Genomic DNA, 16,677 nt, shown 5'->3' with positions numbered 1-16,677 from the left:
AATTAAGACGCTGTGGGATCTTTGAAAATATTATGAAGGCGCTGCGGCACCGCAGCGTCATATCGGCCTGGGGAGAACACTGATTACTTAATATAATATAAAAAAATAGTTAATTTTGTGTAATAGATATTTAGTTTTGTATATATACAGGTTGCACTATAATGAACCATTCATTCATTTGACTTATTGTTGGGTAACTGAAAGCACATATTTATTTTTATTTGGCACAAGAGGAAAAAAATAATTCTGTAACTATTAATGAATAAAGAAAACATAAACTGAAACAACTGATTTTGTTGTTATAGTTTAATTGTATTCTCAGTTATGATTTGAACAATATAAACTAAAACATATAAAGGAAATAGAGCATCAACGCGACGCGACAAATGACATTAAAAAAAAATAGTTATTTTTTTTTACGCAAAATGTGATGCTATCCAAAATTTCTGGGAAGAACACTGATAGCGATCCTACATTCCGTTTTACATTTTAAAGTGGACATGTTTTGGTGAATTACAATTATGGGACACGTTCGGGGGTAATGAAAATTAAGTATAACAGAATTTGCATTGCATTTAACTTTCTCTGAAACCTTTATTTCTCTAAGATGTTTATATTTGTTTTAAAGAACAAAAAATTTGTTTCTTGGATAGATAAAATATGAGCAATGTTGGGGACATGACTGTATCTTTTATTTTAATTGCTTAACATGCTGTCCACATTCTTACTCAAATCAGCCAATTTGTCTTCTTGTCGTATAGCAATGTGTTATTAAAAATATAAAATTTGAATATTTCACATGAATCATTTGAAGATGTCAATATAAAAATGAAACAGCAATTTATTTATCATAATACTTTGTTTAGATATTTCATATTGAAGTGAAAACAAATATTTCATTTTGTAGATTGAGAATGCATGCAGAGAAAGCCTTTTTAAGTATACAGAGAATATATCAGAAGATGAACTAGGACATATAAGGCAAGAATACTTCATTTCCAATAAAGAAGATGATCACAGTGTTTTCCAGCAAATACGACAAGAAATTTTAAACTTAGCCAGAACAATGAGAACATGGAATACAGATTATCCTTTAAAATTTATTCAGTTGGAGAAACATCTTCAAGAAAAGAAGAAGGAGTTACCAATCATTTCCTATCAGGAACTTAAGCACATCTCTACAAGAATACCAAATCCCTTGAATGATGAGGAACTAATGTTGTATTTGACATTTCATCATGAAATTAGAGCTTTAGTTTATTTTAAGGATCTTCCAGATTATATTGTTTTAGATACACAGTGGTTGTCTGACGCTCTTAGATGTATTGTTACAGCAAACAAATTTCGGGCTTTTAGTATTAGAAATAAAAAAAAATGGGAGGAATTTCACCTTAAAGGAAAATTACACAGGGAAGTTATAGAGGAAATGTTCAAAAAAGAACAAAACATTTTGTACAAACACAAGGAGCATATCCTGAATGTTATGGAGAAATTTGATATCATCATACGTCCAAACATATCAGATGGAGTTGCTGCTAATGAAACCCCCTGTTATGTACCTTGTATGATTAAAGCAGAACCTAAGTATGACATATACGAAATGTTTAATGTGACAGAAACCACCTGTACTAAGTCTACCTGGTTATGTTATCAGTTTAGGTTTCTACCACCTCATTTGATAAATCATTTAATAGCTTCACTGTGCAGGAAATATGAAGTGGCTGAAGTTGTTACAAAAGAACAGAAAAGACAAGTTGCCCTTTTCAGAGGATCTGCTGTCTTTGAGTTACAGAAAACAACAAAATTAAGAAAGTTACTGATTATGAAAGGTCCGAATTGGATCCAAATTCAGGTTTGGCAGTTTGGTAAAGGATTTGAAGGAGGTTTGTACAAATACATTGACGAATTTGTGTCAGAGGAAATTGTGAAGATAATAAGCACAAGATTTAAGATGTCCAATGTGAACTTTTGGAAAAAATGGGAATGTGGCCATACAAAACCAGAGTCTGTAACAGGATCAAATGACTTTAGTGAAGAGCAGATTACAGAATATTACTGTGAAACATGTACATGCACCCATATATACATTGGTGAATGGCAAGATCTGCAAAAAGTAAGTGCATTATTTTATCTATTTCATAGAAACTTTGATAGAAGGAGAAGAGTATGTTTGTTAACCTCTGTGCACTCTTCCTGAAATTTGATATCAAGCCTCCTGTAGGCATGCCATAATGATACTGTAGGATGCTTTTTCATCTAAATAGTTAGTTTCTAACAAATGTGAAAAACACTTTAAGAGGGTGGTAAAGGGTTATTTTCGTGCAATGTGTTTTGCCTTTTTTATTTCATGTGAAGCCGTGAAAAAGGTTTGTTATTCACCGTGTTTTGTTAAATCGGTAAAAAGATCAATGTGCAAGACATTTTTAATTGTTCGTTCATTGTTAAATGAAAATTTTATTTTGCGTTCTTTTGTGTAAATATCCTCCCTTTACTGTGACCCCTCTTTTAACAGGAACTATCAATCAGACCATCTTAGTATCAGCTGTACCACCTGTTGCCTTTTAGTAGTTCTGTTCTATTTTCTGGCTCTTCGTTATCTACAACTTTGTCTGAGTCATAAATTGCTATCATTTGACACATATGTTAGCATTAAAGCTGTTTTCAATCAGATGATGTGTAGCATATCATTATTATTTTCATTTGTCAGACCTGAGCCCGTGTCCTAAAAAATGAAATGCTGGATTTTCTTTCTTTTCTTTCGTTTTTTTGCGTCTGGAAAATTACTTTGTATATCCTTTGACATAGATTTTTGATAATTGGAACATAAGTATTAGTGCAGCACATTATTACAATGATTTTTGTACCATGGAAGATGACCTTTGATATTGAAATAGTTTCATTTGTAAATGTCCATCTCAAATCAAAACATATTCTTAATTTCCATCGTTGTAGTCGTCCAAAGACATTTGATTTTCGCACTATAACCATGATAACTTTAGTATTTATAAGTACTAAATAGAAATATTTGAAATTTAAACACAAGGTTTATGTCCATAAAAAGAAGATTGGGATTGATTTTAGGAGTTTGGTCGCAACAGTTTAGGAATAAGGGGCCCGCCCAACTAAGCATTTTTCTTTGTTTTCCCACAGTAACTTTAGTATAAGTAAACAGAAATCTATGAAAATTTTAACATCAGGTTTATGACCACAAAAGGAAGGTTGGGATAAATTTTGGGAGTTTTGGTCCCAACAGTTTAGGAATTAGGGGCCAAAAAAAGGTCCCAAATAAGCATTTTTCTTATTTTTTATACGACCGCAAAAATTGAAAATTTTTTGGTCGTATATTGGTATGACGTTGGCGTTGTCATCGTCGTCATCGTCAGGGGTCGAATTTAAGCTTTTTTGTGTACTGGCAAGCCATACTAGTGGACTAACAACTCTACTGGTCAGGCTCCAAATCTACTGGTCCTTTTTTCACATGTTGTACAGTTCATTAAATTCCGATCTTCTATATAATTCAACCATTTGCGATCTTTTTCCCATGATTTTTGGTATCTGCGTTTCCTTTTGTCAATTTCATATACATGTACTTTATTTCGATCTTCCTTTTGATTTTCACATCTTTTAATTTTTTTGTCCGGCGGTTTAACTCCTTCAAAGGGTTTTGTGATTTTTATCGACAAATTTCTACTGGTCAGCCGGACCACCAGCTGACAAAATCTACTGGTCTGACGCACATTCGACTGGTCCCGGACCACTGGACCAGCGCTAATTTCGACCCCTGGTCATCGTCCTCCGAAGACATTTGGTTTTCGCACTCTAACTTTAGGCCTAAAAAAAATAATGTTGTGTTTCCGATCACCCCCTTAAAATTTTAAAGGGACGGTAGGTAGGGATTTTTTTTTTTTTTTATAATATTTAGCTTCATTGTTGTCTCGGTTTTGTTTAAAGGCATGGACACTTTGTTCATTGCTTAAGACCATTTGACAATTTTGAGTTTTTATCAGCCTTTAATAGTTTACCCCCTTTTAAAATACCCCTGAAAAAAACTAAGTCCAAACCTAAAAAAAAATTGGGCAGCACTTCCCCTAGGAAATTAGCTTTTTAAACCCAATCCCCCTATTTCAGGACCAAAAGTTTGGGATTGTCAGAGAAAGAAATTGAGAAGATGTGAGGCAGATTCATTTATAGGAACATGAACCAAACATCATCCCAAACCTACAGATAGACAAATATATTATATACACTGTACCTGGCAGGACACTTTCTTTTGGCAAAGCATCTGTGGCTTTTCATCAGAATGTCTAAAGCGTTGATTGGCTTACCAGTTTCAGATGGATTAATATCAGGTTCATTTTGAAGAAGGGTCTGGCATGAAAATTTGATAAATTTAATTCCAAAAGATTGCATTGTTTCAACAGTTGTGTTATTGTCATCAATCTCGGTCCAGTCATTTTTGCCGGTGGCCGAGCACAAAATTTGTGTTGTGTATTTTTTTTTCATCGATGTTAGACATTGGATGAATTTCACTGCTAATATCAAAAAAGGTGTTACTTTCTGTAAAATTTAGAAATATTTTTTTCTCCGCGAAATGGTCACACTTTCCGCGTTGAACATTGAATAGGACGCGTTGTGTTGCCATGTTCAAACACTGACAAACGAAAATAACTACTGCGGATGCTCCCGCATATATAATTAGCCAAGAAGATTCCACTTTCCAGTACATTCAAAAAATAAGCCTCGAGTTTAAAATTAGCGTTCTTTTCTTTTGGGGCAATAAAAAGATCGAGGGACTTAAATTTTTTTATTTTCTTTCAGAAAAAACGGTCGGTAGGTATACAAATTATTTTTTTTTCCCACATCAGCTTTAAAAACTTTTGAGTCGGGGGGTCTGAAGGACGGTCGGTCGGGTGACCGGAAACACAACATCGTTTTTTTAAGGCCTTAGTATAAGTATATAGAAATCTATGAAATTTAAACACAAGGTTTAGGACCACAAAAGGAAGGTTGGGATTGATTTTGGGAGGTTTGTTTCCAACTGTTTAGGAATTAGGGGCCAAAACAGGGCCCAAATAAGTATTATTCTTGGTTTTCGAACAATAACTTTAGTATACAATGGTATAAGTAAATAGAAATCAATGAAATTAATACACAAGGTTTATGAACACAAAAGGAAGGTTGGGATTGATTTTGGGAGTTGAGATCCCAACAGTTTAGGAATTAGGGCCCAAATAAGCATTTTTCTTGGTTTTCGCACCATAACTTTAGTATAAGTAAATAGAAATCTATGAAATTTAATTTGAGATTTTGGGAGTTTTAGTCCCAACAGTTTAGGAATAAGGGGCCAAAAGGGTCCAAAATTAAACTTTGTTTGATTTCATCAAAAATTGAATAATTGGGGTTCTTTGATATGGCGAATCTAACTGTCTATGTAGATTCTTAATTTTTGGTCCCGTTTTCAAATTGGTTTACATTAAGGTCCAAAGGGTCCAAAATTAAACTTAGGCCACGGTTTTTTTATTTGTTGGTTTACGGATCCGCCGACCCGATTTTGCCGTTTTTCAGAATAAAAATAAAATTGACTTTTCATGCTTTTTATTCCCGCCGACCCTTATAATAGCATTATCCCTGAAAAATAATTAAAATTTACTCTTTTTATGAAATGAAATGCATTAATAATTAACAAAGACTTAAGTTGATAACACTTTCTGTTGTGAAAAATAAATCTTCCAATTTACGTTTCTAAAAATAGACAAATCAATTATAACTGACCTTGAAATGTCTTTTGCGCAAATAATTTTGCGGAACGAAACCTGTGTTTAAAACCAATTACAAAATAAGTTCGTTTCCCTTATTTGTCATCAGTCCGTAAGATGCATCATTTCAGAGAAATAGACTTGTCCAAATGTGGACAGGTGGAATACATCAATTAAAGTACTGAATATTAACAAATCATTTGAAATTTTCTTGTTTCATAGAAAACAAAAAATATTGATCATTGGGATAAAAACCGGATTGCATGACAACTGATTAACCCGATTTTGTCGTTTTTCCAGTGGACGAGTCTATTACGTTTTTCGACACGTGTGTTGAAACTTATTTTTGTACGACGTTTTTACATTTTTTTTTCTATATCAGTTTTTGTGCTTGAAGATCATTATTCACCAATTTTTCTGGAATTGATTGAGAGCTACGTGAATCTGTTTTTCTTGTTTGTGAAATGACGATTTAATTTCGTCTTTGACTTTGTCCGTGCACCCCCCCTTTTTTTACAGGAAATTATTAAACGATGTCATGCGATGTTCATGATCACTGATCAATAATATTTCATCGAACTTAATGTTAAGAAATGATGACAAAAACAGCATATAAGACAAACATTTAGTTAGTAAGGTGAAATATATATTTATTTTGCATATTTTTTCTGTTTTCAAAGATATTTTTTTTCTTTTTTTTTCCGACCGACCGACCCGACTTTTTTATTGGAAAAATCCGTAAACCAACAAATTAAAAAACCGTGGCCTTAGTCTGATTTTAACAAAAATTGAATCCTTTGGGTTCTTTGATATGCTGAATCTAAAAATGTACTTAGATTTTTGATTATAGGCCCAGTTTTCAAGTTGGTCCAAATGGGGGTCCAAATTTAAACTTTGTTTGATTTCATCAAAAATTGAATAATTGGTTTTTATATCCAGTAAGCAATTCGCCAACATATTTTCCGTATGCATAGTGACCTGAGCGTTACAACTCTCCTCGTAAAAATCCGGTGATTGCAATGTGCATTGATCTCTCATTAAAATAATCAATTATCTGATTGTACATGTTAAACACGTGCTCAATACCCATGCTTTTTGTTATTTGTTTACTATAAGGTGACAATCGGTAATCCTCAGACTCAAAACTCGGCATTTAATGAGCAGCCATATTTGTTAAATCATAACAGACAGAGAGAAAAAAAATTGACGATTAAACGATATATTTGTGTAAAAAATGAGAAATTCGTGCACAGAGGACTAAGTTTATGTTATAAATTGTATTTTTGCATTATACAAGTTATAACATGTACAATATTTTTGTACATGTTATAACCTGTACAAAATCGCAACTTGTACACGACATATACAAGCATTGGTTCAAGAATTGGATAAACATTATTTTTCACCACTCACTCGTTTCATATGACTTTAAATAAGTGACTGTTGAGGTGGGGGTAGTTAAGAAAATTAGTGTTAGTTTAAACTCTGAGAAGTTCAGGGCATATAAACGTTGAAAATATGCCGCACAGCCCTATATTTTGACCTTTGAAAAAAATTGTGGTGCATATGAACTTTCAATTCTAGGATAAGATTTTTTTCAAAACTTCATAGTAAAAGTGGTACAGTTTAAGCAGTAAAAGAAATTCATGAAGTTTAACCCTGCCGCTTTTTGTCCCTGTCCCAAGTCAGGAGCCTTTTGCCTGAGTTAGTCTTGTACGTTTTTTTTAATATTTAGTTCATTAATATGTTTCAGAGTTAAGTATGATGTCCATTTTCACTGAACTAGTACTCATTTGTTTTAGGGGCCAGCTAAAGCCCACCTCAGGTGCCGGATTTTCTGACTGTATTGAAGAACCATTGACAACCTTGGGCTGTTTTCTGCTCTTTGGTTGGGTTGTTGTCCCTTTGACACACACCCATTTTCAGTCTCAATATTAAAAATAAAATTTCTTTTTTAAATTATTTTAGCTGTCCCAGAGTTGTGAAATTTATCCAGAATGGAATCCTAACACAGAAAGCATCAGTCAAGTCCAAACTACATCCTCTAAGGTAACAAGCTAAAGTTATCATTTTGTCAATGGTAGACTAGACAGATGATTACCATAACATTATAAATGTATTTAAAGTTTTATTCCAGATGTATTATGTTTCATAAAAAGTGAAAATTGGATAAAGCTAGCTTGATATAAACTTAGATTCTAAACAATTTCAGATAAAAACATAGAAAATTTGAAATTATATGGTACACTGGTTAACTTCTTTCAGTCCTTTCATCAACCTATCTGATGAAAGTGTTCCTTGGTTTTTCTCGGGCACTCAAGTTATGTTTTTTTCTCAAAAAGTGCCAATTATCATTATTATATTTCCATAAAACTTGCTATACTGTGCATGCGATACCTAGTCAAATATGATACTGAATACTTATATATATACTAGAACACACCCGTGATATCGCGGGTCTGTGACTGAATTAAAGTATATAACTATGCGCAAGCCTTATTTTAGTATTATTTTTTATCTGATAAAGTCATGCCGATTATAAGATACATAGTTTTCTCTGCTTTCAAATATTTCTGTTTGAACCCGTCGAACTGGAACTTATCAATTATTGGTAATATTAATTATTTGGGTAACAAAAGGTCCTGGAATGGAGTATTTTTTTATCCACAGCATTGTCCTATGTTAGTTATGAATAAAGTTGAATTCTTTGATTCACTGTTTTATGTCATGCCCGCTAACAAATTGAAAACGAAGTTGCGGAGGGTATAATGTTTTTGACCCGTCCGTCCGTCAGTCCATCCGTCCGTCCGTCAGTCCTGTTTCTTGTCATCGCAACTCCTCTCAAACCACACAACAGAATTTCACGAAACCTTTTAAGATAATAAGGACAAACTATGTAGTTGTGCATATCGACGGGAAATTGCGATTCAATTTTTATACGACCGCAAAATTTGAAAAATTTTTCGTCGTATATTGCTATCACATTGGCGTCGTCGTCGTCGTCCGAATACTTTTAGTTTTCGCACTCTAACTTTAGTAAAAGTGATTGGAAATCTATGAAATTTTAACACAAGGTTTATGACCACAAAAGGAAGGCTGGTATTGATTTTGGGAGTTTTGGTCCCAACATTTTAGGAATTAGGAGCCAAAAAGGGCCCAAATAAGCATTTTCTTGGTTTTCGCACTATAACTTTAGTTTAAGTTAATAGAAATCTATGAAATTTTGACACAAGGTTTATGACCACAAAAGAACGGTTGGGATTGATTTTGGGAGTTTTGGTTTCAACAGTTTAGATTTTGACAAAAAATGAATCAGTTAGGTTCTTTGATATGCTGAATCTAAAAATGTACTTAGATTCTTGATTATTGACCCAGTTTTCAAGTTGGTCCAAATCGGGGTCCAAAATTAAACTTTGTTTGATTTCATCAAAAATTGAATAAATGGGGTTCTTTGATATACCAAATCTAACTGTGTATGTAGATTCTTCATTTTTGGTCCTGTTTTCAAATTGGTCTACACTAAAGTCCAAAGTGTCCAAAATTAAACTTAGTCTGATTTTAACAAAAATTGAAATCTTGGGGTTCTTTGATATGCTGAATCCAAAAATGTACTTAGATTTTTGATTATGGGCCCAGTTTTCAAGTTGGTCCAAATCAGGATCTAAAATTATTATATTAAGTATATTGTGCAATAGCAAGTCTTTTCAATTGCACAGTATTGCGCAATGGCAAGAAATATCTAATTGCAGAATATTGTGAAATAGCAAATTTTTTTTTAATTAGAGTTATCTTTCTTTGTCCAGAATAGTAAGCAAGAAATATCTAATTGCAAAATATTGTGCAATAGCAAGATTTTTTTTTAATTGGAGTTATCTTTCTTTGTCCAGAATCAACTTAAATCTTTGTTATATACAATATACAATGTATATTCACTTTTTACTACCAACTGATAAATTAAAATAATCATTACCATTCAGTGATAACAAGCAGTTTTTTTACATCTTAATATTTTATGATGTATTTAAATCAGTAGTTATTGTTGCAAACTCCATTAGAAATTTTAATTGAGATTAGTTTTGGAATAAGGGAAAGGGGGATGTGATTAAAAAAATTGGGTTCAATTTTTATACGACCGCAAAATTTGAAAAATTTTTCGTCGTATATTGCTATCACGTTGGCGTCGTCGTCGTCGTCGTCGTCCGAATACTTTTAGTTTTCGCACTCTAACTTTAGTAAAAGTGAATGGAAATCTATGAAATTTTAACACAAGGTTTATGACCACAAAAGGAAGGTTGGTATTGATTTTGGGCGTTTTGGTCCCAACATTTTAGGAATTAGGGGCCAAAAAGGGCCCAAATAAGCATTTTCTTGGTTTTCGCACTATAACTTTAGTTTAAGTTAATAGAAATCTATGAAATTTTGACACAAGGTTTATGACCACAAAAGAACGGTTGGGATTGATTTTGGGAGTTTTGGTTTCAACAGTTTAGGAATAAGGGGCCAAAAAAGGGCCCAAATAAGCATTATTCTTGGTTTTCGCACAATAACTTTAGTTTAAGTAAATAGAAATCAATGAAATTTAAACACAATGTTAATGACTACAAAAGGAAGGTTGGTATTGATTTTGGGAGTTTAGGTCCCAACAGTTTAGGAATTAGGGGCCAAAAAGGGACCCAAATAAGCATTTTTCTTGGTTTTCGCACCATAACGTTAGTATAAGTAAATAGAAATCTATGAAATTTAAACACAAGGTTTATGACCATAAAAGGAAGGTTGGTATTGATTTTGGGAGTTTTGGTCCCAACAGAATAAGGGGCCCAAAGGGTCCAAAATTAAACTTTGTTTGATTTCATCAAAATTGAATAATTGGGGTTCTTTGATATGCCGAATCTAACTGTCATGACTGTGTATGTAGATTCTTAACTTTTGGTGCCGCTTTCAAATTGGTCTACATTAAGGTCCAAAGGGTCCAAAATTAAACTTAGTTTGATTTTGACAAAAAATGAATCAGTTAGGTTCTTTGATATGCTGAATCTAAAAATGTACTTAGATTCTTGATTATTGGCCCAGTTTTCAAGTTGGTCCAAATCGGGGTCCAAAATTAAACTTTGTTTGATTTCATCAAAAATTGAATAAATGGGGTTCTTTGATATACCAAATCTAACTGTGTATGTAGATTCTTCATTTTTGGTCCTGTTTTCAAATTGGTCTACACTAAAGTCCAAAGGGTCCAAAATTAAACTTAGTCTGATTTTAACAAAAATTAAAATCTTGGGGTTCTTTGATATGCTGAATCCAAAAATGTACTTAGATTTTTGATTATGGGCCCAGTTTTCAAGTTGGTCCAAATCAGGATCTAAAATTATTATATTAAGTATTGTGCAATAGCAAGTCTTTTCAATTGCACAGTATTGCGCAATGGCAAGAAATATCTAATTGCACAATATTGTGAAATAGCAATTTTTTTTTTAATTAGAGTTATCTTTCTTTGTCCAGAATAGTAAGCAAGAAATATCTAATTGCAAAATATTGTGCAATAGCAAGATTTTTTTTTAAATAGGGGTTATCTTTCTTTGTCCAGAATCAACTTAAATCTTTGTTATATACAATATACAATGTATATTCACTTTTTACTACCAACTGATAAATTAAAATAATCTTTACCATTCAGTGATAACAAGCAGTTTTTTTACATCTTAATATTTTATGATGTATTTAAATGAGTAGTTATTGTTGCAAACTCCATTAGAAATTTTAATTGAGATTAGTTTTGGAATAAGGGAAAGGGGGATGTGATTAAAAAAATTGGGTTCAATTTTTCTCATTTGAAATTTCATAAATAAAAAAGAAAATTTCTTCAAACATTTTTTTGAGAGGATTAATATTCAACAGCATAGTGAATTGCTCTAAGAGAAAACAAAAAATTTTAAGTTCATTAGAACACATTCATTCTGTGTCAGAAACCTATGCTGTGTCAACTATTTAATCACAATCCAAATTTAGAGCTGAATCCAGCTTGAATGTTGTGTCCATACTTGCCCCAACCGTTCAGGGTTCAACCTCTGCGGTCGTATAAAGCTACGCCCTGCGGAGCATCTGGTTTTTCTAGGAGTTACGCCCCTTTGAACTTATTTACTTTAATGTATTACTGCAACAGTTTGTCATCGCAACTCCTCTCAAACCACACAACAGAATTTCACGAAAACCTTTTCAGGTAATAAGGACATACTATGTAGTTGTGCATATCGACGGGAAATTGCGATTCAATTTTTTTTCTAGGAGTTATGCCCTTTGAACTTATTTACTTTAATGTACTACTGCAACAGTTTGTCATCACAACTCCTCTCAAACCACACAACAGAATTTCAGGAAACTTTGTAGATAATAAGGACATACTATGTAGATGTGCATATCAACAGGAAATTACAGTTCAATTTTTTTTTAGGAGTTATGCCCCTTTGAACTTATTTGCTTCAATGTACTTCTGCAACAGTTTGTCATCTCAACTCCTGAAAACACACAACAGAATTTCATGAAATTTTGTAGATAATAAGGACATACTATGTATATTGACAGGAAATTATTATTCAATATTTTTTCTTATACTCAGGGGTGTGGAAATGCTATGCCCGACTCGCCCGACTCGTACATTTGAACAACCGGACAAGTAATTATTTTTGTCTTGGTTGCCCGTGGACAAGTAAAAAAATATACAAAATCCAACAAAAACATAAAATTAATTTCAAAACGTATAAAGATGTTTAATTTATGTAAAAGAAACCAATGTTCAGCATGTGAAAACATCAATGTTCAAAACAATAAATATTACAGGACCAATATTACTTGATACCGAAAATAGGTCGATAACCAAAATAAATAAAAATAAGTATGCGAACCCGAGTCGCGTAACATTGCATTGGCTTTGTCCATTGACCCGGGATCGTCGATTAGGTTTTATCCATCATTTACCGAAAGTGTCATTTCCTTAAATTTTGTATCGAGATTCAGATTGATAAATTCTTAATAAAAAGCTGGGCAGGCAAGACAAAAAGAGTCATGAGTCGTGTAGAAAACCTTAAATTCAAATGGAGGACACCGAGTATTTAAAAAAAAACGGAAGCGAGAATTTCAGACATCGTGGATATCAGATTGCCCCTGGCTATCTATGGAAATTCGGAAAATAAAGTTTTTGTCTTATTTATAGATGAAAGGTCAACATTATTTGTTGTCAAAGTGGTGAATAGAAGGGACGCTTTAAAGTCCATCAAGACAATAATAAATAATTAAGAAAAGAACAAGTGTATCAGTTGAGAAAAACACCACAAAATCAATAGTTTATCTATCATTTAGTTCACATTTCTTCAATCACTGTCCTCAAATTAAGTATATGTACCTACTGGCTACAATTTTTATTCAAAAACTGCTGCAAAATTGTCCCTCACATGTCATTTCATTGGTTGGTTTGCTGTTAGGTTTCTGTTCCATTGGTGTTCACCCATTTCCTACTTTCCTATTTTTTTTACACATATTTAAACAAATGGATTTCATTTGTTTGTGATGCACAACAGTGCTAAGTAATATCATATGTTAGCTAACAAGAAATACTTCAATATTTATTGGGAACATCAGGGCAAGTAAAAAATTTTCTGGACAAGTAAAATATTTAGTTTTACTTGCCCAGGGACAAGTGCTCACAACAAATATTTCCGCACCCCTGATACTTATTTAATTTCTTCAATGACAATGTGGGGACGTGGGGTATGTGAGCGTGCTCACTAAGGTTCTTTAATTTTGTAAATTATCTTAGTTGTCACAGACACAGATTTCTGAAAATGTTCCAATGTCTAATCTGTACACGGAAAGCTCCAGTGAAATCCAAACTAAGGTTCAATCCACCAAGGTAACAAGCTACTATTTTATAGCATAGAAATATTTGTATGACTAACAGTAAGTATTGCGTAATGTACATGGGGATGCAAGATAGATTAATTATTACTTGTTTTACTTTAAAAAAAAAAACTAATTTCAAAATATTATAAATTTCGTCAAATCGAGCAACTTTCTTTAACAAAAGTGTTTAGATTGATTTTTAAAAATTTTATTTTGGGTGTTTTAACGCCATTTTTAAGCACCGCATTTAGGCTATTTCGTGGTGGACAGTTTTTATTGGTGGAGGAATCCAGAGAAAACCACTGACCTTCGATAGGAAAACTGACAATCCTAGTAAATTACATGTAAGATAGGAGTCGAGTGCACCCAAACGAGCAGGGTTTGAACTCACAACCTCAGTGTTGACTGGCTAGTGATTACAGTAGTGACTACTAAGACAACTCAGCCACCAAGGCCCCTGTTTAGATTGACAAGGGATAATATGAAATATTTCTTGCTGTTGAAATGCAAACTATACAGACAATTCATGTAAATTCAAACTTAACATTTTAACTAATCTGACAATGTAAGCTAATGCTATGATTTTTGCGTCTTTTTCTTTCATCCGGAATGTAAAAAAGATTTTCATCTTTTTAAAGAAAAATGTGCTATCAAAAACATGAAAGAGTTAAGACATACTTGCATGCTTAAATTGAATGATTATATTTTATGTTTATTGAAATAGATTGGAAGAAAATGATATGTGCGACGTGAATTTAGGGAAGGTGTGGGCCGAGTAAGAAGTTTTGACACTTCATCATATGCCCTGAACTAATTTCGATGTTTTTATTCTAAAGAAGTCTTCTTTTCTATCGTCAATTTAACTTATTTTAATGCAATTCAAAAATCATATACATGGAAGTTGACACCTTTACCTGTGCTAACAAAGTACAAAAACTTTGTCAATTGAGATATAACATTTATTTCTTTATGTATCATTTACTATTAAATAAATATAAATTCAAACAAAAATAAAACTGATTTCAAGAAACACAAGTTTATCAAAATTACCTGATTTACCTGTAAATTTACCTGTTTCTCACCTGTATGTCACCTGTATGTCACCATATGTCACAATAAGACAACAGGTACAGCAAGTACAAAGTATTCTGATTAATTTGATACCTCATATGATGGAATTGGACAACTGAGTACAAATGAACATCAGTTTAAAAGTACCTAGGCCTAAAATAAAATTTCATTTGTTTGGCATTGCCGCCCGACCCACTGAAAAACTTGCCGCCCAAATAATTTTACTTGCATTTCAATCGTATCCGCCAAGTTTGTTCCTGGCTTAACTTATTTCAAATCACGATCTTAAAAGCGCTTGCCTTACACTGAATTGGGAGCAAACATTTAAATGACATGGAATAGAAAAAGTCTGCCAAAAGTAATGTTAAAGGGAAAACGGTACTATTTATTCTGCCATAGGCGACAATACTAACATTTTCTAATTTTACCACTTTTTATAATAAAAACCTGGATAAAACAGTTATGTGTGGTGTTAGTACTTTATTACTCTATTTTAAAAATTGAAGCCAAATAGTATCACGACCAATTTCCAACGGAGCTAATGTTTATGTTATCCATGCCCACCGTCATTTTGCACCAAATTTATAAAATTTTGAAAGCCTTTTCGAATAATTCTCTAGAAAATATTTCAATAGGTTTTAAAATTTATATTGTAAATATAAACACTGCAGTTATTCATAGATAAATAAAAAAATATATTGTACCCTTACATCCAATCACGGCACTCCTAAGTTGACTTCCTTCACCTGTCTTGGGTACACAAAAGGCCAACCTAATGCCAGGAAAATGTAATACTACCGTTTTCCCTATAGAGGCCGGCAGGGGAAAGCATGTCAATATGCTGCAATTCATCGGTTAAGGGAGATGGATTTTATCAAAAATCAAATTTTCAACTATTCTTTGAAAGAAACGTTCTAGAGATCTTGCAGAGGACTCAAATTTTATCTTTTGTAAAGCAGAAACAGATGATTTCTGCTTGACTTTGTCGTTTCATGAGAGAAGTTTTTCACCGGGAGTGGGACATCACAGAACAAATTAGTCCAAATAATTATGACGTCTTGAAAGGCTATTATATTTTTTTCTTTGACGTCGAAGTAAGGCGTCAAAGAAAAAAATTTATTACATTGGTTGCAATGAATTACAATGATTTCCCAGTCAAATAAAAACCGATAATTTCACATGTGAAATAAACGTGGTTATTTCACTCTCTGACGTCATACAACAATAGGCGTTGTCAAGACGTCGATAACGTCGGATCAAAACATGCGTAGGAAAAACATATAGTTCCTTACATTTTCTACATTAATTTCATAAAAAAGAGCCATTTGCCAATGTAATAAAAAGAATAACTAATCAAAGAATTCAAATATCGAAAAATATTCAACTCGTGACCGAACAACACTGATAATTAACTCATGCGCGTCGCGCATTCGTGAATTAATGTGTTGTTCGGTCACTCGTTGAATATTTTTCTCTATTTGAATTCTTCGATTAGTTATTCTATAAATAATAGCCTTTCAAGACGTCATAATTATTTAGACTAAGAACAAATATGCGTGACTCTTACATTTGTTGAACTTATTAAATATTTGAAATTTATCATTGACAAATTTTCCCTTGAACCAGAGAACAAAGTATCTACTATAGTCAGAACCACAATGATGCATTCAAGATAATTATGGCACCAAAGCTTAAAGACCAAAATGTCCCAAAATGGTCCCAGATTTACAGGTTTATAGTAGTTTTGTACCAGTAGATGCTAGCCTGGTACAAAACATACATAGTTTAAAGACTAGCATATTGTGTCAATTGAAGTACTTCCCCCTTTTCTTGCCTTTCTTCTTAACATGAATAAGATAACTCTTAAAACATAAAAGATAACTGACAGAAACATATTTATAATTGTATCTAGTAGACTAGTGATGAATACAATCCCCTCTTCCACAATTTTAAGGGCTCA

The 16,677-nt window shown here is 32.8% G+C and overlaps 1 protein-coding gene across 1 annotated transcript in view; it reads left to right on the top strand.

The window, feature by feature from the left end:
- Nucleotides 1-1,066: 1,066 nt before the first annotated feature.
- LOC139497714 (uncharacterized) overlaps nt 1,067-16,677 on the top strand; it is a 33,128-nt gene continuing 17,517 nt past the window's right edge. Inside the window, exons 1-2 of the mRNA XM_071285950.1 lie at nt 1,067-2,113; nt 7,725-7,805. Coding sequence (XP_071142051.1) covers nt 1,067-2,113; nt 7,725-7,805 — 1,128 coding nt within the window. The remainder of the gene's footprint in view (nt 2,114-7,724; nt 7,806-16,677) is intronic.

The sequence above is a fragment of the Mytilus edulis genome, chromosome 12 (assembly GCF_963676685.1).
Source record: "Mytilus edulis chromosome 12, xbMytEdul2.2, whole genome shotgun sequence".
In the NCBI taxonomy this organism is placed as follows: domain Eukaryota; kingdom Metazoa; phylum Mollusca; class Bivalvia; order Mytilida; family Mytilidae; genus Mytilus; species Mytilus edulis.
The sequence above is the reverse complement of the archived record's forward strand: the minus strand, read 5'-3'. Positions and strand labels throughout refer to the sequence as shown.